Below are 27240 nucleotides of genomic sequence, written 5' to 3' on the forward strand. Positions count from 1 at the left end.
ACATGTATAGAATATGTCATCCAATAGTTGAAGAATACATATATTTTTCAGCAGCCCACGGAACTTTCTCCAAAACATTACATTTTAGGCCACAAAGCAAATCTCCACATAAAAAAGAAAACTGGAATAATTTCCTGTGTTTTAAATTAGGTATCAATAGCAAGAGAAACTGTGGAAACGTTACAAACACACAGAAATTCAACAACACAGTTTTAAATGGTCAGAAGGTCATTGAAAACAAAGCAAAACAAAGAACCCTGAGAGCTTTTGGATAAAATCAACTTAAAAAAATAATTTCTGATAGTATTTATCTCTATATTCCTAATACTGTATTTTTGAACTATTTTACCATCCTCCCATTCTTTCACAAATACATCTTCAATACCATTTTTATAAACTTCTTAATATTGGAGAGCTTAAAAAAGCTTTTCAACCTATGACTCTATAGATATGTTTTATTTCATAAATTAATATGTATCTATGATATGTAAATCCTTAGCCTAATTTTGATTGTTCTAAAAACTAAGTTCCAGTGATTTTATATATAGAGATTCCCTTCTTGAACACTTGTTTGTTAAACATGTCATTTGAAATATGATGTAAAAATCAATGTTAATAAATTCTTTAATAAAAAAAATCTTTTCAGTCAGTTCAGGAGCTTGATTATTTCTGATCACCCCTGATGGGCTAGTGGATGGGCCAATGAGGAACTGAAGTACTTGCCTATCTACTAACATGTATTCCTTCTTACCCTTTGGGGACCCTTAATTAGAGCAGGGTTCACAGCTCAGCCTTAGAATTTCAAGAAGAGGTTAAGTCATCTGATGACAGTATCTTCCTTCTCCTTCCACCTTTTAAAACCAATAAGACACATAAATGAACTCCAGGAAATGGAAATGAGATTTTTTTCCCTCTGTTTATGTCTTTCTTTTCTTTCCTTTTTGTCTTGTTGGTTCATTTTGTTTTCTTTCGGAGGGGAAAGAGGGACACAGACATGAAAGGAACAAATGCAGCAGTGGTACTCACTAGACGCTATGTTGAAAATGAATTATACAACTTGTAGGTGAGGATGGAAGGGAAAAACTGGAAGCAAGGGAAGGAGTCACACTGTCCAAAAAGAAATGTTTGCATTACTTGACTTATGTAACAGTAACTCCTCTGGTACATCACCTTTATAATAATAAAAAGTATTTTTCAAAAAAAGAACCCTCCTCCAAAATAATAGTCTATGGATAGAAGGATCTGACAATTTTATTCAATATTTTGTTTCATGAAAATTTTACCCTTTCTAGCTCAAAAAAGAGATTCATTTTTACCTTTATATAATTAAAAAATTAAAAAGCATAAATATCTTCAAAACATCCCTTCTTCCCACAATCAATGAGGTAATTTCTAAATAAAAGCAGATCTTCAGTCGTACTCTGCTCCACCCATTCTCTTTTGCCATGACAATACAAATGAAGAAAACTTGTTTGGGCAGTTCCTCAATTATGAACAATATTTCAATTACAAATAAACTAGAATACATTGTCTCATAAAGCCATAAAATATTTGCTAGGCTTTCTACTTCGGCTTTCTGATGCAAAAGCCTACACGAGTTTACAATGCAGCTGAAATACAGAATATCTAAAGAAGAAAACAATATCCACTAAAGAACCTGTGGAAACCTCAAAGGCATGTTCTAGATTCTTCCAGGAGCTATCAAGTTTGATTCTGATTCTTTAGCTTCAATTTTACTTAATTCTCTAGCACTATTAATTTACCTGCATGATTAAGAATGACTTCTGTTTTGTAAGTCCAACTAAAGAGAATAAAAGGTATAATATGGAGCAAGACTGAGTGAGGTGAAATATATTCACCAAGGATAGAAGATTCTAGGAGAGGCTTAGCTATAACCCACAGCACATGTCGTACCCACAGCCCCGCTCCTGAGATTCGTATGTACCTGACTAACCTACTATACTACCTCTCTTCCCTGCAAACAATCCTTCAGAAAATGCTGGATAAAATTTTACTTTACCATGCATTAAATGGAAAAAATTAAATAAAATAAGTGAGGAGGCCTAACAGAGCTGCCCTGCTTGGCCCTCATTCAAAGAGAAGTAGGGGACAGTCTGACAGTGGAGAGGCGAGAGGAATGAAGGACTGCTCACTATTTTGTTCTAAGAATGCTGAACATGCACTACTTCCCACCCAACATTCTCCTGTCCAAGTTCCTCTGGCAAAGCTTTTCTTCCAAACAGAACAGCAGTTTCTTGCAACACCACTATTTTAAAATTAAGGGAAAAAAGTCAAAAGTTTCCTCATTTCTAGAGCCTCAAATGTTTTCTCTGAAACTCTTGCTACTAGAGTCCCAAGTGAATCTAATTCCTACTGCACATGAACACAGAAGCTAAACACCGTGAAACAGCAATATGTCTGCAAATAGAAGGTTTTTGATGAGATGATGAAATTGAAATATAAGCAGGAGTTAAATATAGGAGATATATACATATTGAACTTAAATAGACAATTACTCAGACATATAGGCAATAGTTGGTGTATGGATTTTTTTTATCATTCAAATTTTTTATTCTAATGAAGTTTTAAGAGAAATAAAGTTTTAAGAGAAATGAAATTTTAAATCAACTGACTTGTATGGAAAATGAAGTTGCGAATAAATCAGACCCATGTTAAAACAGGTCAACTAAATGTCCAAACTTAATAAGCAGTGGTGCATGGATTTTTATGATTTGTTCCTTTAAACATCCTCTATCTCCTTTATATATCTTAGGTTTTTTTTCATAAAACAAATTCATGATATTTGAATATTCCATGAAATAGAGATCAAGAGGGCCGGGTCATTAAATGGACAGTTTTCTGGGCACAGAAACAAACTACAGTCAGTTTTCAGTGATTCATGTGAACATCACCTACAGTCGTTGTCCTTCCTCGTTCAGCTCCCTCAGGCCTACTTATTCTATCAGCCGGCTGGCACATACTTAAGGAACGTCAACTGATCATAACCGCAGCTTAAATAAAACCCAAGTGGGAATGCAAATCTGGTGCAAAATCATCTTAAAACCCAGAGTCAAACAAATTAGTTTTGAGGTGTCTGGGTCTGTTTTTCTTTTTATTCATTCAAACCAACTAACAGTTATAAACTATTCTGGTGAACTAAGGAATTTAAGATGACTAAAGTAAAGTACCAAATTGAAAGAAAAATCAAATAATGAAGAAAACAGGAAAATGGTAAGTCGAAAAGAATAAAACCAGAGAAGCTAACCCCAAATAAAGTGCTCAAAAAGGAAAGTTAAGATTCAGATGGAGTGGAGTGCTAGTAGCTCACACCTATAATCCTAGCTACTCTGAAGTCTGAGATCTGAGGACTTTATTTCAAAGCCAGCCTAGACAGAAGTCCATGAAACTTTTATCTTTAACCAGCAAAAAGCCAGAATTGGAGATGTAGCTCAAGTGGTCGAGTGGCAGCCTTGTGTAAAATGCCAAGTCAGAGTGTAAGGACTTGAGTTTAAGCCTCAGTACCAGTACCAAAAGAAAAAAAAATGTCTAATGGATCTGCATATAACCTCCAGCAGTGAAGGAAAGCAGGAACAGAGCAGGGACATTAGCAGCTTTCCTTGTTTTGTGCCTCTGTAAGCTTTTATAAAGTCACCTTTGATCAATTAACTGTAAAGTACAGTAGGTATCTCATTACAGATGAAAAAAGAGGTTAAATAAAGAATGTGTTCAAACAAGCATGACTTGGTGACAAGAACAGAGTCTTCTTAGAGAACTGGCAAAACCCCGCATCATTTGCTACTGTTGAGTAGTGAGTCCTCTGACAGGTTCTGCTCAGGGTCAATGCTGAAGTCAACCGGTTCACAAACTGAGTTATTTGCATGTACTGGGAAGAAGACTGTAACAGAAGTTTTACTAAGTATCTTCCCATAATGCAGCAATAAGACTTGGAGAGAAAAATGGAACAATCTACTTGATCTTCAGTAAGGATTGATGTCAGACCACAGAACTTACTGATTAAAAAATGTGAGCAGATGATCGGATCACTGCTGGGTAGCCGCAAACAGCTGCCTATAGAGACTTATAATGAACCAGCAGCCACTAATGCCTAAGTGACCATCATGTAGATTAGTAGAAACAACATCAAAGTTGGAGTTAGGTATAACTTAGCATTTGGACTAAAACAGATGAAAATACTAAAATATATTTGTAAGTTATGCTACATTTAGTCACTCTGTATGATGCATTTATTCTGTAAGGACTAATTTTTTCCCTTCCTTCCTCTTTCCCTTCTTTTCCTCCATTCTTCCACCCCCCTCTCCCTCCTTTTTTCCCCAGTCCTGAGTTCAGGGCCTCATGCATAGTGGGTAAACACTCTACTACGTGATCCAAGCCCCCAGTCTTTTTTTGCCTTTATTTTTCAGGTTATTGCTCAGGAACATGTGATCCTAGCATAGCCTGCCATGTACTTGGGATCACAGATGTAAACCAGCACGGCTTTCACGTTACTCTTATTTTATTTATTTATGTTTTTGTGGGTCATAGGGCTTGAACTCGGAATGGGCAATGGGCACTGTTCCTGAGCTCTTCAGCTCAAGGCTACCGCCCTATCCTTGAGCCAAGCCCCACTTCCAGTTTTCTAGAGGTTAATTGGAGATAAGAGTCTTAGGTCCTTTTGTGCTCAGGCTGGCTTTGAACCTTGATCCTCAGATCTCAGCCTCCTGAGTAGCTAGGATTACAGGTGCAAACCAACACACCCGGCTCATGTCACTTTAAATTAAAAAACGTCTTATTTGGTCTAACTTCAAACTGCACTTCTATATCTTAGCTTCCCAAGTCGCTGAAATTACAGGTGTAATCACCTGTCTCAGTATCGTGATTTTTATGGTCAGCAAGGTCCTTTCCTAAAAGGCTTAATGTTAGAGATTGTATATCAAAGTAAGAATGATATACGTACTTTAAAATAAATATCCTCGGGATTTATCTCAGTAGTAGAGTACCTGCCTGGTTTGTGCAAAACCCTGGATTTGAACCCTAGCACTGAAAAAACACCAGAAAGCCCTAACCATGTACTGGTGGCTCACATCTGTAACCCTAGCTACTCTGGAGGCTGAGATCTGAGGATCACGGTTCAAAGGCAGCCTGGGCAGGAGAGTCTGTGTGTTCAATGGAACACTGCAAAAGTGATAAGTAGAGCAGTGGCTCAAGTGATAAAGCATTAGTCTTAAGCAAAAAAAAAAAAAAAAAAAAAAAAAAAAATCCAAGGACAGTGCCAAGGCCCTGAGGTCAAGCCCCAGGACAGGCATCAAAAACAAACAACAAACAAAAACCTCACCAAATAAAAACAACAAATAAAAGCTAATGCTGGATATCCTAGGAGAATGTAGAACACCAATTTTATAATGCACAGGGAGACTTATGAGAAAAGGCACTTACTTTTTTTTAAATGATGATGTTAGTAGAACTAAGAGAGGAGAAACAGTGACTCTAGTATTAATGATTTCATAGACACACAGTTCAAAGAGAAGAAAAAGCACTGTTTTAATCATTGTTAGAATATCAAAGACATTACTGATGGTGTTTTACAAGTTGATGATCATTATCTTAGAGACATAAAAGGGTTGTCATGAGGATGATACTTTATTTGGACTAAATTTTCTGGCTTTTGTAAGTCTAGAAAATATGAAGGCGTTTTGACAAAATTTATGCATATTGAATAGTTACATTATGTTTTAATATTTTTAGGAAATTCATTGTTATGAAACAATGTAAAAATCATGATTATCTCAATTTTTTACAGAAATCAGTGGAGGAAAACTAATTTTATTGAATAAACATTAATATATAAATTGCGTTTCTGTATCTACATGTGACCAACTCATTAATAACATGCATGTAATAAATTCTGTCACATATATTTTTAATTAATTAATTTGTTTTGCCAGTCCTGGACTTAAAATCAGGGTGTGGGTTCTGTCCTTGAGCTTCTTTTGCTCAACGATAGTGGTCTACCACTTCTGGCCTTTTCTGAGTAGTTTATTGGAGATAAAAGTCTCCCAGACTTTTCTGCTCAGGCTGGCTTTGAACTGCATTCCTAGATCCCAACTTCCTGAATAGCTAGGGATTATAAGCATGAGCTACCAACATCCAGCTCATCTTTTGTATTTGCAGTCATTTACTCATTTTTTGTTTTTCTTTTTGTAGTAATGTCAAGATAGAGGCAGGAAAGTGTGAAATTTTTATCTTCTATTAACCACCAGATGACCAGAAGAAGCATGGCTCGGAGGTAGAATGTTAACCTTCAGCAAAAGAGCTCAGAGACAGCTGTCAAGCCCCTGACCACAGAGAAAAAACCCCAGAAAACCCATCCCCAAACAACAACCAAAAACAAACAAACAAAAAAACCCACAATCTTCACTCAAACTTCAAAATTCACAAATCTCTGCAGTTATTTATGAACAGGTGACCTGAGGTTGGGTTACTATTCTAGATGACTTCTCCACTTAATATTTAACATGTGTTGATTCTTAATAAATTAGCTCTTAGAGGAAAACTTTATTTCATAAGACATGAACCTGGCTATAATTACACTAATTTCATTTTCAAAGCAGCAAGTATTATGTATTTTTACAAATACTTATTCTTAAATCCTGATGCAGAAAATATGATTAATTTTCAATTCATATTGTGAGACCCAAGTAAATGTAAATTTTAAGTTAAATTATGAAGAAAAGCATCTTTTACTAAAAATGACTTCACGGGAGGTAGTAGTAAGACTGCTTAGGAAATAAACTCTGAATGGAAAAGTCCGTGAATTATATATATAATACTAAGGACAGCATATCTGTTGGTTAGGCCAATTGATAGGTTCAAATATATATATACATGTCCCACTAAAATATTAGCTGGAAAAAATAAGTCCAGATAGAGTGTAAAGTTGAAAATATTAAGCTCTTTTACTTAATAAAAAATATTTACCCTTCTGTTCAGGAAAACAGATGCTTGAAGAACAAAACTGGTGCAAAAAAAAAAAAAACCTGCAGGAAAAGAAAGGATTTAACATCTAGAAAGATAGACATGGAAAGGAGCCAATACCCAAGCAGAGTAAAGCTAATAAAGCACCTGCTTGACTTTAGTAAAAGAGAATGACACAGTAAAAAGCACAAAATATAAAATAAAATTCCCAATGCCAAAGCTATTCAAAATACAAACAAAAAAATCACAGGAATTGTGAAAAAGAAAACATTACAATATAAAGTCTTTATGGTTTGCCTCCACAGCTTTTTTTTTTTTAAGTGTAGAACAATCTTTTGATAAATACACCAGAAAAATCTCCTCACTGAAAGCTGGGTCTGTAATCATTCTTTTAATCCTAAAAGAGCTTTACTTGGTACAAATGATCTGCAGCCCTCAGTAGACTATCCTAACAATGCTTTGGAGTCTTTGGATCTCAGCCCTGAGGATGGCCTATTCAGCACAAAGTCTGGCCAGCATACTGGAGCTATGTCCTTCTGTGGTGTCAGGCTAAAGTAATCTGCTTGAAAAAAGCTGTGCACCCCTTATAGAATCCAGTGTCTGATTCACTAAATGATTATAAATTATCTTCAGAGCTAAGAGCCAAGGAATGAAAAACAATGAACCCATTTTCAGAATATGTAGGATTTTCTAATCATCGTATTCCTTAAAAAGTGTGTTCATCTTAAGACAACATAAAAACAAGTCTCCAGAAGGTGTTTTATCAAGATAAATAATTTACCTGTCACCAACTGAACTGAGTCCTTTAACTTGGAAAAAAAATTATGCAATGATTAGAAGAATCATCAATACTTTTGTATTGAAGAAAGAGAAAGCCTATGCCCCACAGCAAGGTTAAACTTTGGAGAATGATGAAGAGCCTGGAGTGCAGCTTGCTCTGGAGCAAGGGTGCTGCCCTCCTGCTACATGATCCCCTGGCACGGGCTTGTGACTGCTACATGTTCTCTACTTTTCATGTTCTAGGCATCAAGCACTACTTACAAGGATATAGTAGTTCTCCCTATAAAGTTAGAAAATTCTTGATTTTTAACCTTATAATGGCCAAGTTTCAAGTTGTTTTTCAAGTGCTAATTTATATATTATGAAGTTAAATTGCACTAAGCAATTTCAAAATTAAGCAAACATCTTAGTTAATATACATACATGAATTCAAACACTTTTGGAAAACCTTCCTTTCTGCACTATAGTAATGAAGCATGTGCATGCACAGAGGAGGGGGAAAGGGAAGTTGTGAAAGAAGAAGTGAGGGAAAGAAGGAAAAAGAGAGGGGGAAAGAGTGAGAGAGGAAGGGGGCAGGAGGAGGGAGAGAGAGAAGGGAGAAGGGGGAGAGGGAGAGAAGAATATGCTCAAAACACAAACCAAAAACAGAGTATTGTCTCCTAAAGAAAGTGTTTAGAGAAAGCATGGGGCCAGGAGTGTGGCCTAGTGGTGGAGTGCTTGCCTAGCATGCATAAAGACCTGGATTTGATTCCTCAGTACTCCATACACAGAAAAAGCCAGAAGTGGTGCTGTGGCTCAAGTGGTAGGGTACTGCTCTTGAGAAAGCCTAAGGACAGTGAGTTCAAACCCCAGGAATGGAAAAAAAAAAAGCACTAAACTTTTTTTTTTAGTACTTTTGAAGTACTAAACTTAGATGGTACATTAAACAAAGTCTGCCAAAAGTGGATAAATAGGAAAGTAGGGTTTTACCTTGTTTTCAAAGAGATGCTTCCTTTTCAGCAAGCTGATATTTTACAGCTCCTCTGATGCAATGTAACTCTTTCTTTCTTTCTTTTTCTTTCTCTCTTTCTTTTTGCCAGCCCTGGGCTTGAAATCAGGGCCTGAGCACTGTCCTTGGGCTTTTTCAAGGCTAGAGTTCTACCCTTGAGCCACAGCACTACTTCCAGCTTTATTCTATGTATGTGGTGCCGAGGAATCGAACCCGGGTCTTCTGCATGCTAGGCAAGCACTCTACCACTAGGCCAAACTCCCAGCCCTAAACACATTCTTATAGATGCTGATTTCAATGGTAATGAAGATGCATTTAGAAAGGATACAGAGGTAATGGAAGAGAAGGAACCAGCTCATAAAAACAACTCTCTATAGGATAAAAGCCTGAGGCCTAGAAAATTCTATCATATCACATCATATATCAGGTATCAAAAGAAAAAAATATCAGAGAGAAATATGGGTGAGGATTATGTCATCAGAAACCAGCTATAAGACTATCAAGAACTCTAGTGAGATCTTGGTTATTCAAAGGCATACTGTTTTACAAGTTATTTAAAAGCCTTAAACCTAGTCCTAGTGCTATTCTTTAAATAGCTGTACATACTAGAACCATCTACTATTGAAATACAAACCATCCTTAGGGTGGAACAACAGCTATAGTTGCTGGATGAAACAATGCTTTAGAAAAAAAAAGTCTTGTAATAAAAGTTGCTACTTGAGAGAAAAAGATAAGGATCAGTTTGAAGCTAGCCACAGCAAAAACAAAGTTCATAAGACTACATTTCAATCTATGGCTGTGCCATGTTTCTCATCCATAGCAACAATGGAAAGCACCAGGACTACAGCCCAGGCTGGCCCAGGCATATTGCAATACCCCATCTTGAAAAATGTAAAAAAGGGGGCTGGGAGCGTGGCCTAGTAATAGAGTGCTTGCCTAGCATGCATGAAGCCCTGGGCTTGATTCCTTGGTACCACATACACAGAAAAAGCTGGAAATGGTATGTCGCTCAAGTGAGCAGAGCACCAGCCTTGAGCAAAAAGTGTCTAAGGACAGTGTCCAGGCCCTGAGTTCAAGCACCAGGACGAGAGGGAGAGAGGGGTGGAGAGAGGGAGAGGGAGAAGAGGAAAGAAGGGGGAGGGAGGGAGGGAAGAGAGAAAGAGAGAGAGGGAGAGAGAGGGAGAGAGAGGGAGAGAGAGAGAAAGGCGGGGAGAGGGAGGGGAAGGAGGGGAGAAGGCAAAAAGGATCTGGGCACTTGTGGCTCATACCTGTAATCCTAGCTACTCAGGAGGCTGAGATCTGATAATCATGGTTCAAAGTCAGCCCAGGCATAGAAGACTCACAAGTCTGTGAAACTCTTATCTCTAACCACTAGAAAACCAGAAGTGGCACTGTGGCTCAAGGGGGAAGGCGGTAGCTTTGAGCTGAAGAGCTCAGGGACAATGAGCAGGCTCAAAGTTCAAGCCCTATCACAGACCAAAAACAAAAAAACAAAAAAACAAAAAGGGGCTGGAGGAATGACTCAAGTGATAGAGCAACTGCCTAGCAAGTGTGGAGCCAATTCAATCCCCAGGACCATAAAATATAAATAGATAAATTGAAACTAAATAAGTCACAATTCTTTTATAGCATCTGCTTGAGAAGACATTTAACCATAACGAAATCCCTATATTAATTCTTATACATACAGTGTTTCCAGAGAAGTGTTAAATGAAAGTATTTACAATGCTCTTTGATGATTTAGAGAAATTAACTTGCTTATATCTACCCAATGATCTGATTTTTGAAGGGGGAGAGATCATAATTCAAAATTATTTTAAGGCCAACTGTGATTGCACATGACTGTAATCTCAGGAGACTGGGGCTTGAGGAATCCTTAGGCTGAAATTATCATCAGTTTGAGACCAGCTTGGGCTAGGTAACAAGACTGTCTCAGAAAGTAAGAAATCTAAACAAAGCAAAAATTATCAATAGTATTTTGTTTTTTGTTTTGCAATCCTAGGGCTTGAACTCAGGGCCTGGGCACTGTCCTTGGACACTTTTGCTCAAAGTTAGCACTCTGCCACCTGAGCCATAGTACCACCTCCAGCGTTTTTCTGTGTATGTGGTACCGAGGAATTGAACCCAGGGCTTTGTGCATGCTAGGTGAGCATTTATCACTAGGCTATGCTCATGATGGGCTATGCCCATCAATAACATTTCTTCTTCTTCTAGATTGGATGACATGATAGAATCACTCTAGGGAAAAATCAGAAAAACTGTTTCAGTCCAGGCTCATTATTTTGTGACATCATAAGTACTTGCACTATTACTACTAAGACTATCTCAGTGCTAATTGTGTTCTGAAACATCCAAGCTTCAGAGCATAATTTCGTATCTGAAAAGTCCAAATCCAGAATGAGAAGGATTAACCAATAATTTAATTGTGTACACTAGAACTTCACATTTTATTTTGGTCAGAATTTGGGTTTAAACTCATGGATTTGCCCTTGTTTAAGCTCGCACTCTACCATGAATCCATGCCTCCAACCTGGCTTTTGATGGTTATTTTGGAGATGAAATCTGGCAAATATTGCTACTTAGTAGGCCTCAAACCTTGATCCTCTGGATCTCAGCCTCCTCAGTAGCTAGGATCCCAAGCATGAACCATAGATACCTGGCCTACATAAGAGTTTTGAACTGAGGATATGTATAAGTCACCTTAAAAAAATGAGGTAGCAACCAGAATACAGTAGTGAGAGAGTAAGGCTGTCCACTTGTTATATTTTTCATGTTCAAGATTAGAGCTAAGGGATCTGTAAACTTTTTACAGCCTTTTCAGAGTTTCTATGGGGATAAAATATATAGTTACTTTGCAACTACAAGGCACCGAATATATTATTTTTAAATAACCATTTTATAATTAACAAAAACATATATGTACCATGTTCACACACAAATGCAACATATGTTACTGCACTGATTTTCAGAACCCCTGACCTTGTTGTTCCACTTTTACCAGCTAAATAACTTAGGCTTGGAAAAAGTTGGCATGCCAAAGTCAACACTAAGGGGGTACAGCTGACTCTAGCCTTGAGTTTGTGACTTCATATCTGGAAACCTTTCAGTTAACAGATACATCCTTATTCTATTCAATCCATGAAAATCTTTCTCTACCTTTTGACAGTGTTCAAGAGGTGCTTTGGTATAACAAGGATAAGGAGATTAAACTTCAAGATAATGACAATGTAGTTTACTTAGTAATATAGAAAGTCATATTTTCATGAACTAAGTATCACCAGTAAACTCATCTAGACTTTTAAGCAAATGCCAAGTCTTTGATCCTTTTCATGATTAAGTCTTAGTAGCTATATAACCTTAGGCTGGTTACTTAACATGAGCCCTCAGTTTCCTTTTCTATAAATGGGAAAACTATCAAATCCTGAAGGAGGAGAAAACTGGTTTTCCCACTTGAATCAGTCTTCTTGCTTTACAGTCACAGTTACGTGGCTGTTAGGCCATCTGATTTTGGCTAGGAATGAGGCTTGTTGGCTTCCTCATGTCCTGGCTTGCTCCTTAGCGCATAGTTCACATAGAGATCAACCTATTAGAAGAAGCAAATAGGAAGGGAACCCTTTGCTGGCTTGCAACAAGTTTGGACAACAGAAAATGATACACCAGTAGGCACTGTTTTAAAGACACATTTGGAAGAGAATAGTTTCTACTTTAAGCCTCTACAATCCATAGTTTCCTATCCATTCAAAAATAAAGTACAATCTTTACATGTAAACAAGTAAACAATCAAACAAAAGCAACAATAAAATTGAGGCATCAAGCCTGGAAGGCTTTGATCATCGTCTGATGTAGAATAAAAAATCAAACTCAGCTACTTGAACAAAAAACATGATGATCACATTATTTCTCATCTCCAGGGAATGTGGCCATAATTGAAGCTCTCCAATTTCATATTAATCATTTTGAAGAAAAACCCTCCTAAGTATTGCAAGTACCAACATTTATTTGATTAAGTATGCAGAACAGAGGAAGCAAGTAAACCAGTTTCTGAAATAACTTTAGATGAAGAATCTTAATGATGCGTGTTTCCTGAACTTTGTTCCAATTAAACTTTATTATTCCCTCATCTCATATAACTTGTTTATGGTGGTGAGAAATAGAGTTGTGGACCAAATACTTGTAAGGATCTCTGAGAAAACTATCAGATCTATTTAGCTTAGTGTAAAGTGTATGTGATAAAAATGGTACAACAGACATCAAATTATAGAACGTTCCATTTAATTCTTGGTCTTGTCCTCCGTATGTTTCAAGCCAATTAAGACTTGAAATTTCTGACAATGTTTCAGCAAAGAAACATTCATTTTAGGAAGTAGGGGCAAAATATACCCAAAAGCCAAGTGCTGGTGGCTCACACCTATAATCTAGCTACTAGGGAGGCTGAGATCTGGGGATAGTAGCTTGAAGCCAGCCAGAGTAACAAAATCTGCAAAATTCTTGCTTCCAAAAAACAAAGGGAAGTGGAGCTGTACCTCAAGTAGTAGAGTGCCAGTCTTGAATAAGAGAAGTCAGGAACAAGTTGGATGGAGGCTCATGACTGAATCCTAGCTATTCAGGAGGCTGAGATCTGAGGATTGTAGTTCAAAGCTAGCATGGAAAAACTGTGAGACCCTTATTATTTCCAATAAACTACTGAGAAAAAGCTAGAAGTGGTGCTGTGGCTAAAGCGGTAGTGTGTTAGCCATGAGCCTAAGAAGCTCAAGGAAAGTACTCAGGGCTCCACAGAGTTCAAGCTCTAGGACAGGCAAAATCAAACTAAACCAAAACAAAACTGAAAGTTGATGTTTTTTGTCAGTCGTGGGGCCTGAACACTGAGCCTGAGTGCTGTCCCTACACCCTTCAGCTCAGGGCTAGCATTCTATCTTGTTGAGCCACAACATTACTTCCGGTTTTCTGGTGGTTAACTAGAGGTAAGAATCTCACTGACCTTCCTGCCCAGGCTGGCCTTGAACTGCAATCCTCAGAACTCAGTCTCCTGAGTAGCTAGGATTACAGGTGTAAGCCACCACCATCTGGAAAAACCTGAAAGTTTTTGTTTTGTTTTTGCTAGTCCTAGGCTTGAACTCAGGGCCTAAGCAGTGTCCTCAGGCTTTCTCAAGGCTAGAGCTCTACCACTTGAGCCACAGCACCATTTCTAGCTTTTTTTTAATGTATGTGGTACTGAGGAATTCCACCTGGGTCTTTGTGTATGCTAGGCAAGCACTCTACCACTAGGCCAAACTCCTGGCCCAAAACTGGAAGTTTTTAAAATAATTATCTATTGTGGATTCCCCAACTGAGGCCAACAAAATAGGTATATAAAATAGAGAAGATGCTCACAAATCAACACTTTCTGCCTTGGAATGAGGTATTTCAAAGCCACATGTTGACTTCTGTAAGTCTATAAACATGTTTGCTTCTTCTCAGTTCTGGTGAACTCTCTGGAATCACCTGCCTGTCAGATCTGCTTGTTTCTACTGTGCAGACTACTCCCCTGGTATTTGTTTTTGCCTGTTCCAGTCATGATCACCTTTTGCCTAAATGAACTTCAAGGTCAGACTTGTCATCATCTTGTCATCTATGTATAATAGACTATGAGCTAAAGACATCCAAGTACAAATTAACTCAAAGCTCATAAAACAGTTACTTTAGCCTTAAAAATTCTAGTTCAGCTCTTGGGTTATTTAACAAGAAAAAGAAAGATGCAGAGTTTATCTTCTATTAATTCATTTGATAAACATTTATTTGAGAATATATTATGAACCATGCACTGTTTCTATCCATGATTAACAGTAAGATGAAAATATATATTCATAGAGCATATGTGAGAGTATGTATGTTTAATATTTATTATTTTTAATATGTAAATTATAATTGTATATATATTAAAAGAGTTAAGTACTATAGAAAAATACTGCAAGGTAAGGGTTTGGGGAGAGAGGGCTTCAATGTTAAGAGTTGAAAGAAATAATAACTATTCTTTAGAATTTTTACAGTTTCAGTGATTTGGTTCAATCAAATTGCAAACTCTATGAGTAGGAGTCAAATGAGGTTCATCTGGGACACAGCAGGATCTTACATAGCTTCTGGAAAAAACAAAATCATGCATTCTGCATTTTTCTAAAACAATCCTATTTGCAATAAATGGCTTATGAGACATGTGGTTAGGGATGGATGCAGTATTTGTTACTGAAAAAGTGTCCCTTAGAATCAAACCATTAGAATTCAACCTCTCAATACCCACAAGAATCCTACAACTTTTGCTCTACTAAAACTCCGTGGGGATAAGAATCCAGTGAAAATCCTTACTACTGTCTTACAATGGTACTTCAAATAAAAATGTGCTTTGATTAATTTCAATAGGAGATAAGCTACCTTTTATTTCTGATCAACAGAAGAAAAGATCACATACAGAGCATGGGATCATAGGATAAAAGTTGACGGAGATGGCACTAAAGGCTCTTTGGAACAGAAAAAGCAGAAATGAAAGAGAACATACATAAAGCATAACCACCCTTCCTCAGCCTTTCTAAGATGTATATTATCCCCAGCTTTCCCAAAGGTAGGCATGGGTTACTTGTATACTGAAGAATTTGTGGGTTTTTCTGGCCAGTCCTGGGGCTTGAACTCAGGCCTGGGCACTGTCCTTGGGCTTTCTTAAGGCTAGAGCTCTACCACTTGAGTCACAGCACCACTTCCATTTTTTTCTGTGTATGTGGTACTGAGGAATTGAATCCAGGGCTTCATGCATGCTAAGCAAATACTCTATACCAGGTCAGGCTCCTAGCATGAATTTGTCTTCTTGAAGCTTGCTTGATAGCTTGTTATGGAATCTAGAAATGTCAGTGGAATATACCTATATCATTACAAACCATCTGTCCCTACAGTTTTCCCTCCATTTTGTACTCTTGATATTCATTGTGAATGTGTGTGCTTGTGTTACTTACTGAATGTGTTAATGAAAGCCTACAGTGTGACCCAGATTTAGGAATTGAGGATAGTAGCAAAAAAGGACAAAGTCCTTGCCTTTGGGTAACTTAAGTTTAAATGAAGTTAACAATAAATAATCCAAGTATAGCCAGGCAGGCGCAGTGGCTCATGCTATAATCCTAGCTACTCAGGAGGCTGAGATCTGAGGATCTAGGTTCAAAGCTAGCCCGGGCACAAAAGAACCTGAGATTCTTATCTCCAATTAACTTCTAGAAAATGGGAAGTGGGGCTTGGCTCAAGGGGAGGGTGGTAGCCTTGAGCTGAAGAGCTCGGGGACAGCGCCCAGACTGAGTTCAAGCCCCATGACCCACAAAAAGAACAAAAAAATAAAAATATAATGCTAGTTATCAATGACAACGATGAAGGAACAACAAGGAAGGGGGATAGAAAGTGATGGAAATTTTTCTGAGGGACCACATGATATTTCAGGGAAGGTAATTATGGCAGGCAGCATCTAAGATGGTTGGCCTAATGACTATGGTTGGACATTTGGGTTCACAGCTAACAAACAGAATAGAGAAGTGATAGGATGTCACTGCTGTGATTGGTCATTTTGGTCTTGTGTTCTCTAATTCTCCTGGATAGCTTGTGCTGGGGGAAGCCAGCTTAGCTTCCTTTATTGGAGATGTACTCTCACAGACTTTTCTGCCAGAACTGGCCAGGAACTGCAAACATCCTAATCTCAGCCACTCATACAGTTTGAATGACAGACTTGAGCCACTGTGTTCAGCTATGAGCCAAGAAGGGGATCTCATGAAATTTTTTGATTAGGTGGATCTCAAATCTAAACCCTCCACACCCTAGCCTTCCAAGTAGTTAGAATTATAAATATGAGCTTCTGGCAGCTGGCTAACATTTGCTCTTCATAGTACCCAATAAAATGAGTGTTATTTACCCAATTTTTTTTAAGATATAGAGTAAGGCTATGTCAATCATATTCACAATCTAGGTCTTAGGAGCTCTAGTCTTGAGCCATCACCCTTTGATGCTGAAATACATATAATACTACCCTGGCAAAGAGGTAGCTAGAGAAAAAGTCTCTTCTCTTGAAAAAGAAAAATAAACCAATCCCAAACCTAAAGGGCTGTTTAAGGCAACAGATCTAGCTTCTGCCTCATTAGATGCTATGGGCAGTTTGGCTTTCTCATGTAGTCCTTTTACTATAATTGTTGACATTTTACCTAGTTTTGTTTTGTTTTTAGGTTTGACACAAGTCCGAAGAGTAAAACAAACAGGCATCCTGGTAGCTCTCCTATTTGACATATGCATAACAAATAGGGAGTTTTTGAGGAACAGCAAATACTAGAGAAAAATATCAATATAGTCTGTTTTATGTAGTTTCATGCTAAGTGACCTAGATTGAGTCCTGGCTTCCCTCTCAACATTCCAAATACCTGGCACCACACCAGGTAGCCATCTGCTACAAAACTTGCTTTTCCTTCCTTATCTTGATGCTCTGGGAAGATTATGAATGTTCCAGCAGAATGTTAATTTCCTTTTGAAAAGAGCAGAAAGCCAGTCCACTTATCTTTGATTTTTATCTATTAATAGAAATATTATTTCAAGTGTTTTTTTTGTTTTCTTAAAAGCTTTAACGGTTTGGGACTCTACAATGCAGGGGTCCTCAAATTTATATTATAAAGCTCCATTAGGCTAAACAGAGCCAAAAACCACAGAAATGACTAAGGATTTATTTGTTCAAAGTTTTTACCTTAGAAAATTTATAAACCAACCTATTTGTTGAAATATAATGAGTAATACTACAAGAGAATAACGAACATAGAAAGAAAAGGCTCTATTAAAAAAGTAACTACAAAAGCAAATCCAATACCACAAAAGAATAATTTTAAGTAAAACAAACAAACAAAAAACAATCCACAGCCCTGTAACTGCAACATTATTTACCAAAGCTAAGATACGGAATCAACCTAGATGCCCCTCAGTGGATGAGCTGATCAAGAAAATATGGTATATACACACAATAGAATTCTATGCTTCAATCAGAAAGAATGCTATTGCCCCATTTGTAATGAAATGGAAAGACTTGGAAAAAATTATATTAAGTAAACCAGACCCAAAGAAACATAAGCTACAGGGTCTTCCTTCATATGTAATATAACTAGAATATGTCTAGGATAATCTTAGGAGAGGACTACAGTAGCTCAATAGCTATGTGCATATGACATAAATGACATACAAAAATTATATACATGACATAAAAAATAAAATGTTTATTGAAACGAACTCCAAGAAATAGAAACAAGAGTTTTTTTTTTCCTTTTAATTATACTGTTTGCAGTTATTTTTTTTTTTTTGTCCTTTGGTATGTTCCCTGATATCACTGTTTATTCTACACCCCTTGCCTTGTATATAAGTTTATCTGATTTGGGGAAAGGAAGGGACAGAAATGGTAGGACAAAGAGTAAACCAATTCAACAGTGATACTCACTAGAGACTATGTTGGAAATGAACTTTACAACTTGGAGAGGAAGGTGAAAAAGTGGGAGAAAATGAGAGAGGGATAACACTGTTCAAAAAGAAATGTAAGGGGCTGGGAGTTTGGCCTAGTGGTAAAGAGTGCTTGCCTAGCATGCATGAAGACCCGGGTTTGATTCCTCAGCACTCCACAGCCAGAAATGGTGCTGTGGCTCAAGTGGTAGAGTGCTAGCCTTGATAAAGTCCAAGGACAGTGCTCAGGCCCTGAGCTCAAGCCACAGGACTGGCAAAAAAAAAAAAAAAAAATGTAAGCTGGCGCAGTGGCTCATGTCTGTAATCCTAACTACTCACAAGGCTAAGATCTGAGGATCAAGGTTCAAAGCCAGTCTGGGCACTAAAGAACATGAGACTCATCTCCAACTGACCTCTAGAAAACTGCAAGTACGGCTGTGGCTCAAGGGATAGGGAAGTAGCCTTGAGCTGAAGAACTTAGGGACAGCGCCCAGGCCTAGAGTTCAAGCCCCATCACCACCAAAAAAAAAAAAAAAAAAAAAAGGAAATGTATTGGTCAGGGAGTTTGGCCTAGTGGCAGAGTGCTTACCTAGCATGCACAAAGACCTGGGTTTGCTTCCTTGGTACCACATATATAGAAAAAGCCAGAAATGGTAAAGGTCTGGCCTTGAGATAGCCTAAGGACAGTGCCCAAGCCCTGAGTTCAAGCACCAGGACTGGCAAAAAAAAAAATGTACTCATGAACTGATTTATATAACTGTAACCCTCGACATATCACCTCTCTATATATGCTAACATTTAAATTTTTAAAAAAGTAACGTCATGGCTCAAGTGGTAACAGCCCCTGCCTGCCTACCAAGCACAGGGCTCCAAGCTCAAGTGCCAGTACATAATAAAATAAACTCCATTTCATACAAACATACACATTAATTAAACATCTGTATTTTACATACTTGTCAGTCTCATACAATATTCTTTTTCTTTTTTTTTTTTTGACAGCTCAGGGCCTGAGCACTGTCCTTGGACTTTCTCAAGGATAGAGCTCTACCACTTGAGCCTCAGCACCACGCTGGCTTTTTTCAATGTATGTGGTACCAAGGAATCGAAACCGGGCCTTTGTGCATGCTAGGCAAGCATTCTACCACTGGGCCAAACTCCCGGCCCCTCATACAATATTCTTTTACTGTAATTTACAAAATATATATAGATTAAAGTAATATAAAGTTAGGCACTAAGTTCCACACACACTTAAAGAACTACGACATTTATTTTTTTCACTCATAATTTTCATTGATGAATAATGTAACAGGCCCAGGGTTCTGTTTTTGACTTTTTCTGCTCAAGGCTAATGCTCTACCATTTGAACCACAGTTCTATTTCCAGCTTTTTTGGTAGCTTAGTGGGGGTAGAATCTTAGAGACTTTCCTACTCAGGCTGGCTTCGAACTGTGATTCTCAGATCTCAGCCTCTCATGTAGATAGGGTTATAGGTGTGAGTGAGCCACCAGTGCCTGGCTTCTAAATTCAATTAAAAAAAAATCTGGACTTATTCTCATTTATACTTGGTCTTATTTTGTTGTCCAAGTACCAGTTAATAAAGAAAAAACCTTAATTACTTAATTCTCAGTGTGTTCTCCTGGCCATCATTCTCTTACTTCCAGTTTATATTATTAGCTGGAATTGGAGTGTATATTTATGCATTTATTTTCTACCTGTATACAAAGGCTAACTTGTTCCTTGCTATATCCCAGATCCTTAAGTGTGCTTGTATATAATATGTCTCAACAACGTATGCAGAAAATATTGAAATGCTTTGTGTGTGGTAATGGGGCTTGAACTCAGGACCTTCATCTACCACTTGAGCAATTCACTCAGCCGTTGATCTTGAATTCTTGATTTTCTTGCCTTCCAAGACTATGATTAGAGGCATGTACTGCCACTTTTGGCTGAAACAGTCCCTTAAAGCAACTCAGTGAGAGCAGCCAGCAGCAACAGCCAATCTGCTCACTTCTCCACCTTCTCTTTTCTCCATTTTTTTCCCCTGAATATAATATTTTGTCAGTTCCTCAAATTCCATATTCCACAAGTTCCTAAAAGGCACCTACCTAGGACAGGGGTGGGAATGCGGCTATGAATGAATCTCAAATGTTTCACATATTCCATCCTGTTTGATATTTAATACTCTACATATTAGCACAACTGTAGAGTATCTTTTTCATGTGTAAACGCTATGTGTTTTGTACAAAACCTAAGGCCTTTAGATAGATTTATATTATATTCTTATTTCTACCACGTCTCAGGTATTGCTAATATTACATACATACTTGCTGGCTAAACAACTGCAAGATTCAGGAGTCTAGGTCTGGGGAAAATTTCATTACTGAGAAGAAATTGTACCAGGACATTTTTACCAAGTTAAAAGTAACAAAAGAAAAATGAGCATTAAGAATTTGTATATTAGCCAGAAGTGGTGGCTCAGTCTGTAATCCTACTCAGGAGGCTGAGATCTGAAGATCAAGATCAAGGTTCAAAGCCAGCCCAAAATGACCTGAGACTCTTATCTCCAAACAAACTCTAGAAAATGGGAAGTGGGGCTTGGCTCCAGGGTAAGGTGATGGCATTGAGCTGAAGAGCTCAGGGACAACGCCCAAGCCCAGGGGTAGGGTGGTAGCCTTGAGCTAAAGAGCTCAGGGATAGTGCCCAGGCCTAGTTTAAGCCCCTTGACCCACAAAAAAAAAAAAAAAAAGACTGGAAAGTCTGAGTAAATGTCCTGGAAGCCAAGTTTGAAGAATGTTATAAAAATCTGTCTAAAAAGATGTCTGAAGGGGAAGGGGGGAGGGAAATGGGGACCAAGACATGAGAAAGGGTATAAATGTATGTGAATTAATGTACCTTCTATCTGGCAAATATAATGTAACCCTTCTATTAATTACAATAAAAATATATGAAAAAAAAAGATGTCTGAAGGCTATCTTATTAACACATTTAAGGGAAATGAAAGTATGTATGGGAAATTGTGGCCCATGGAACCTGAAATGACTTTGTATTTCTTAGAAAGGCACTTCAGATCAGTAAGTAGATCACTTCTTATGCAGACACCTGTTCATCTATACAGTTTTTGCATGAACCTGTTTTATGCCAATTAATTAAGAGCACTTAGATGTTACAGCTATATGCAATTTATAAATAACTTGTTCGTAAAGTGCTTTGAAAATGGAAAGTGCTAGGTAAGTACTCTGAATTATTATGCATTAAAAGCCTTTGGTATATAATCATATTCTTTAATGATTGGCTCTTTAAAGGTACTTTCAAAGCTGAACAGAATTTCTGATTTTAAATCATTAATTTATTTTGAGTGAACTGCTGTTATAGATCACTTGGTCAGCTAGTGACCAAGTGACTTTTTCATTTTGTAAGTATGATTGATGCTACCTCCCTTCCCCTTTCTTAGGCCAATTCATCCTTGCACCAGCCCCTGCAGACTTCAGGCAATCTTTCTTTCTACACAAGACTCTTGGTTATTTTATCTGTCCTGCCCAGTTTTCTCCCTCACCCATCAGAAAGTGTTTTGCATCAACTTGTGAATTCTCTTTGCTTAGTATGCTAAGTAGCTTTCTCCCACCTTCAGTTCCTCAAAATATGAGCTTATTTAGGACCTTTGTGCATACACATCCTCCAGCATACATTTTCTATCCACACCACGCAGCCAGGTCCGTCTTTTCCTGTAATCTTGGAAAGATCTTCTCTAATTCCTATGTCCAAAACAGATTCTATCTTGTTTTCTATCTTAGCCCTGTGGTTTTTTGTTTTGTTTTGTTTTTTTAACCAGTCCTGGGCCTTGAGCTCAGGGCCTAAACACTGTCCTTGGGTATTCCTCAAGGCTAGAACTCTACCACTTGAGCCTCAGCACCACTTCTGGCTTTTTTCTATGTATGTGAACCCAGGCCTTCATGCATGCTAGGCAAGCACTCTACCACTAGGCCAAACTCCCGGCCCCTCTTTCAGTTATTTTTCAGGTAGGGTCTTTCTTACCATTTTGCCTGTGGTCATCCTCAGCCCACAGTCCTAGTTATCCATCTACTGAGATCACAACTGAAACGGTATGGCTACCTTTTTGCCTAGGCTAGCCTCACACCATATTTTGGAGCTGAGATTACAGGCACAGAAACAGCTTGCCTTGGAAATATCTTCAAAGTAGACTGAACATGGGAAATGTAGGCTTTATAGCTAAGAGGTCAAATGTCAGTGACTGCAAGATTACAAGCCCTACCTACACGGGTTACTAAGTGCCCAATACTGTCAAGCATTGTTGTAGGTACCAGACCCATAATGATAAGCCAGTTGGTATAGTGGTTAGACAACACAAGCACTAACAAGAGCACAGTAAATAGCACAATCAGGAAAGACAGTGAAATGAAATCACATAGATGTATTCACCCATAGTTGGGAAGCCAGATAATTAAGAGTAGGGTAGTAAAACTCTCCAAAGCATAGTACATGGAAGGAGAGTACTTGGGCTTTAGGCTTGATAGATATTTAAGGTGAAAGAATAGTTATGAAACAAGGGAGGGTAGAAGGAAGGTAGACAGAATGGCTATTTGATATGATTCACTAATGTTTCTTCCACACAGAATGTTCCTTCTTGACCTTACTATCAAATGTTGCTTCTCTGTAACGCTAGACTATACTAAAAGCACCTACCTAGTAACAGGCTATGCCAGTCTTCTCCAAAAAAAACCAAAAAGAAAAAACAAAACAAAACACCCCCCCCCCACAAAATCAAACAAACAAAAAAAATCAAAATATTTTGGCTTACTCAGGTCATGACTGAATATTTTATTAGTGTCCTGAAATCCAAGCGTTAACTTGTTAGCTGGCCTACAAACACCACAAAGATGGAGCTAGACACCATCTAAAATGCTTGATACAAAACCAGAATTCTCAAAATTCTCCTATCATTCCACCTGTGCCCATTCCACCTGTGCCCAATCCACCAATCATAGCAATGGACATAACTCTCATTACTAAAAACAAAGTCTATCCAGAAGACCAGTTCCCATTCCAACCTTCTTTCCCTGCTTTTAAAACAAACTAGTCTACTGAGTCTTAGTCAGTTGTACCTGACCCTTTCACCACCAGCCCATCAGGAACAATTACCTTTACTTCCCAAGATCACTTTTATTGGCTCCTGATTTTCTCAGTTTCCTCACTTTCAAAGTTGGCTCAATTAAGAAGGGAGGAATGAGTAATTCTTGAGGATCATTTGGTTGAAAGGAATAGAAACCACTCAAACTACTTTAAAGAAAAGAGGGAATTTATTGGGTAAATACACAGGTTCTTGAAGAGATTCCAACAGTCTTAATCGTGCAGTAGCTATTTTTCTGAAGGACAGAGTATGTTGTAATCATAAACTTCTAATTCTGGGTTCTGCATGATCATGAGTATAGTCCCCCTTGTATTCTGCATAAGGAACTAGAATGTGGATTCACTTTTACTTGCTTTTTGATTCTTATAGTCCTTTATGCTGGCCTCAAACTTGTCAAGTACATGCTGGCAGACATTCATGAGCTCATTCAAGCCTTTCTGAAATGGCTCAACAGCTGGCAGGGTACCTCGAGTCTGAATGCGCAAGTTAATTTTGCTCTCTGAAGGATGGGTTGTAGTATAACCACAAAATTCCACTTCCGGGTTCTTCATGATCATATAACGTAGAGAATTTCCTAAGGTATGGTCTTCCTCGTGCAATACAAATGTCACACAGTGTCTATCTGATCCAGCTGCCTGGACCATTTCCAGGGCTGTCTTCCTCTCGCCTTCAGCCATTGAGGTCTTCAATCCAGACATTTTTCTACACACATAGTTTTTATAAAAATGAGATCATACTGAATATCGTTTTTGTAACTATCTTTTTTCCATTTACTAAATCGCAATTGGGGCACATTTCTCTAATCCACTTCAATTACATAAAGTTATAAGCCTCTCATTTTTCCTGCCTTTACCCATTAAAGGCTTCCAATTCCTCCCTACTCCCTTTGACCACCCACACTGGCCACAAGGGGAATCTTCTCAGAAAACCTGAAATGTCTGCCACAATAATTCTTTTTAGTGGAGTCACGAGAGAAAGGATTAGCACAGGGCAGGGCTTGCTGGAAGCTAAAAGGGGAGTTAGTGGCTAGGCCTAGGGGAACACAGATGACTTTAGCGCGAAAACAGAAACTGCAGCTCATCAAACTCTTTTCTTTTGTGAGAAGAACACTAGAATGCGGGAGATCTGAACCACAGAGTCTAATAAGCAAGAGGGAGAAAAAAGAACTCGGGAAAGAGAAGCCTTACGAGCCATCTATACAGAGAAGGTCGGTGAGAGGTGGTTAAGAGACTGAGGCTTAGTGCAGCGCGCCAGGGTGACCCTGGCCCGGTGCGGGCACTGACACCGGGCTCTAATGGGGCTGGGCGGCTTGGTGGCTTAACTGAGAGCTAACGTGCCTCGGGGAGTATCTCTCGGTACACCCACAGCTACGCGCCCCCTGCTCTTTCCCATTCAACCACGCTCTCTCCTCTCCTCCTCCCCTCTTCTCAACGCCTCCACGGTCAGGCCTTCCTGCCAGGCCGAGCCAGGCCGCGTGCCCCTCCGCCACTCGCGGTCCTCACCCGGCACGACCCGATCCGACCCTCCCCCCCCCCACTCCTGCCTCGCTCCGCTTCCATCTGCCTCTTCGGCCGTTACCTCTCCAGCTCCTGGTCCTCTTCCATCGCGGGGGCGATTTCCGGGATCCTCAGGTGGGACGGAAGGAAAGGAGGCTCTGCCCCATAACATCAAACGTGCGGGAGAAGCAGGAAGGATGAACGACCCACCGACGGAGCGGAAGACGGAAGGAGCGGGGCGGAGCCGCAGCGGCGCGGCAGGGCCCGACGGATGGGCGGGGCGTAGAGGCCCCGCCCTAAGCCCCGCCCCTGGCGCGAGGAAGGCGAGAGCGCGTGCGCGCGCCCCGTGCAGGGGGACGGCGCGGCGCGGGGCGGCTCGCTCCGCGTTCGCCCAGCCAGCCCGAGCCCAGAGTGGGCGTGGGGGGGGGAATCCGAGGTCCCGCTCCACCCTCACACCGCTCTCCCCCACCCATCCTCTACGCTGACTTTCAGACTAGTAAGCGTCGGGGCTCTGTCTCCTATACCTGTCTCAGGTGATAGCGAAAGGAGCGGGGACCTCACCTGCGGCTTCCCAAATCACCTTGTTAAATCTGGAGTCTGGCCCTTTCTCTGACTTGCTGCTGGACCCGGGTCGGGGGTGGGGGGGAACACGGTCGTGCTCCCAAATGGGCACGTCCTGGGCTCCGAGTCTTTAAGGAACCTTTCATTCAGGGGATACCAGGTTGTGGCTGATCGATACATCTCGATAATTGAGAGGGCTAGTTCCGGGGGGAAAAAAAAAGATGAATTAAATAACGACGCTATGTTTTCAGATGGTCTTTATTTCACCGGGTTTCCCGCAGCTGTACATCTCTACTGGGCCAAAGGGACAGCTTTTGGGGAGCAGAGCTCGAGTTGGGGAGGAAAACACACCCATCTCTCCCTTACTGCCTCCTTCTCTGCTCCTATCCTCCCTATCCCTGGAGTACGTCCACCTCGCTACGGGCGTCACCCTTCTTGAGGCTTGGCCAACCTCCACCTGCCGGACCTCACGCTCGCCTTTCCCTGCAGGTGGCCTCAGCCCCGCCTCGGCCACCTTTCCACCAGCTGCCTCGAAGTCCGATTTCCTTTCTTAGGACCTCCCCTCTCCATTCCTCTAGGCGCTCAGCCCCGGTGAACAGCCGATCTTCCTTCCCCGCCCTGCTAGACCCCGGCCAGTCCTTCAGTCCTATCCCAGCTGTCAAGCTCGCCCCACACACCTACATTTCTGCTTCCCTACGCCACCTGTTCTTCCCTCCTCTCCCCCAGACTCCCCCCTCCGTCCCCCTCCACACAGCTGTTCCACCCTCCCCGCGGCGGTCGCGGCCGTGCGTAGACACTTCTGGAGCTCCTTCAGCAGAGGAATCAGGCGAGCGGCGGGGACAGCCCAGAGCGGTGGGGGAGGGCAGCGGCGAGGGGCGGAGCTGGCTCCCTCTAACCAGGGAGCGATGGCCCGCCCCCTGAGCTCTCGGATAGGCGAAGCCGCCTGTGTCCCGCCCCACGCCGCTGTCTATTGGTCCAGGTGCGTGTCGGGTTGGGCCGCTGGGCTCCGGCGCTCGCCCCCGGGAAGGCAGCAGGGGCGGTTGAGAAGTGAAGTCTTGGCCAGAGTTTGCTTCTTGCCAGGAAATCCGCGGCGGCGGCGGCGGCGGCGGCGGCGGCGGCGGCGGCGGCGGCTCTGAGTCCCGGCCGAGCGGAGCCTCCGGGCTGGCTCTCGGCTCTCCCTCCGCCGGTCCCGGAGAGCGGCAGCCGGCACTGGGCTGCGGTGCCGTGAGCTGTGTGCGCGCCCCGGGCAGCCGCGTTTTCCCAGTGAGTAACTTTGCGCGTCCGCTTCGCGCGGTGCCCTCTCGCCGGCTGCGGGCAGCCGCCTCAGGTGCGGGCGGCGGCGGCGGGGTGTGGGGCAGCGCCGCGCCCCAGGAGGCGGCCGGAGCGGCGCCGCTGTCCGTCCGGAGCCGCCGACCTCCGCGGCTCGCCTGGCTCTCCCGGGCTTGCGGGGGGCCTCGTGAACCGGGTGCCGGGCTGGAAGAGGCGCTGCCCTGGGTCGGCGCGTGGAAGGCGGACGGGGTGGGGTGGGGTGGGGGTGCGGTGGGGGGCCCGGCTGTTAGCGGCTGCAGCCGCCGCTGGCTTGCAGAGCTTTGCGTCGTTTTTTAAATTTTTTTTTTCTGTGTGTGCCTGTGACTGGGAATGGGGTGACGCTCGGAGCCCCAGCCTGTTGCCTGAGAATGCTTCCCCCACCCCACCCCCAAGGCTGGGGAAGTGTGTGGGAGAGATCGGACATCGTCCCCGGAGTAATTTCAATGTATAGATCTCGATTCGGAAGCATTTGCACACAAAGCACCACTCAAGAAATTCATCACTGCTTTCTCAAAGCTTTAT

The 27240-nt window shown here is 40.8% G+C and overlaps 3 protein-coding genes across 3 annotated transcripts in view; 1 reads left to right on the top strand and 2 right to left on the bottom strand.

The window, feature by feature from the left end:
* LOC150057139 (protein POLR1D-like) overlaps positions 1-25013 on the bottom strand; it is a 47516-nt gene extending 22503 nt beyond the window's left edge. Inside the window, exon 1 of the mRNA XM_090342338.1 lies at positions 24932-25013. Within this exon, the coding sequence (XP_090198464.1) occupies positions 24932-24957 (26 nt within the window). The 5' untranslated portion in view covers positions 24958-25013. The remainder of the gene's footprint in view (positions 1-24931) is intronic.
* LOC150057140 (DNA-directed RNA polymerases I and III subunit RPAC2) lies at positions 23501-25013 on the bottom strand. The gene is made up of 2 exons (XM_090342337.1): positions 24932-25013; positions 23501-24055 (listed from the first exon to the last, which is right to left on the bottom strand). Exons 1-2 carry the CDS (start codon positions 24955-24957, stop codon positions 23680-23682), a joined length of 402 nt encoding a protein of 133 aa, XP_090198463.1. The 5' UTR covers positions 24958-25013; the 3' UTR covers positions 23501-23679.
* A 1511-nt stretch (positions 25014-26524) lies between these two features.
* Lnx2 (ligand of numb-protein X 2) overlaps positions 26525-27240 on the top strand; it is a 76624-nt gene continuing 75908 nt past the window's right edge. The window contains exon 1 of the mRNA XM_090342340.1: positions 26525-26673. The gene's annotated coding sequence lies outside the window, so the exon portion shown is untranslated. The remainder of the gene's footprint in view (positions 26674-27240) is intronic.

Source organism: Megascapheus bottae, chromosome 11, assembly GCF_031878675.1.
Source record: "Megascapheus bottae isolate mThoBot1 chromosome 11, mThoBot2.hap1, whole genome shotgun sequence".
NCBI classification, from domain to species: domain Eukaryota; kingdom Metazoa; phylum Chordata; class Mammalia; order Rodentia; family Geomyidae; genus Megascapheus; species Megascapheus bottae.

Excerpts from the sequence above, each read along its gene's own strand:
- LOC150057140 (XM_090342337.1), bottom strand. The coding sequence starts at position 24,957 with ATGGAAGAGGACCAGGAGCTGGAGAG. Across the intron at positions 24,056-24,931 it reads GAGGACCAGGAGCTGGAGAG|AAAAATGTCTGGATTGAAGA; the intron begins GTAACGGCCGAA and ends CTATGTGTGTAG.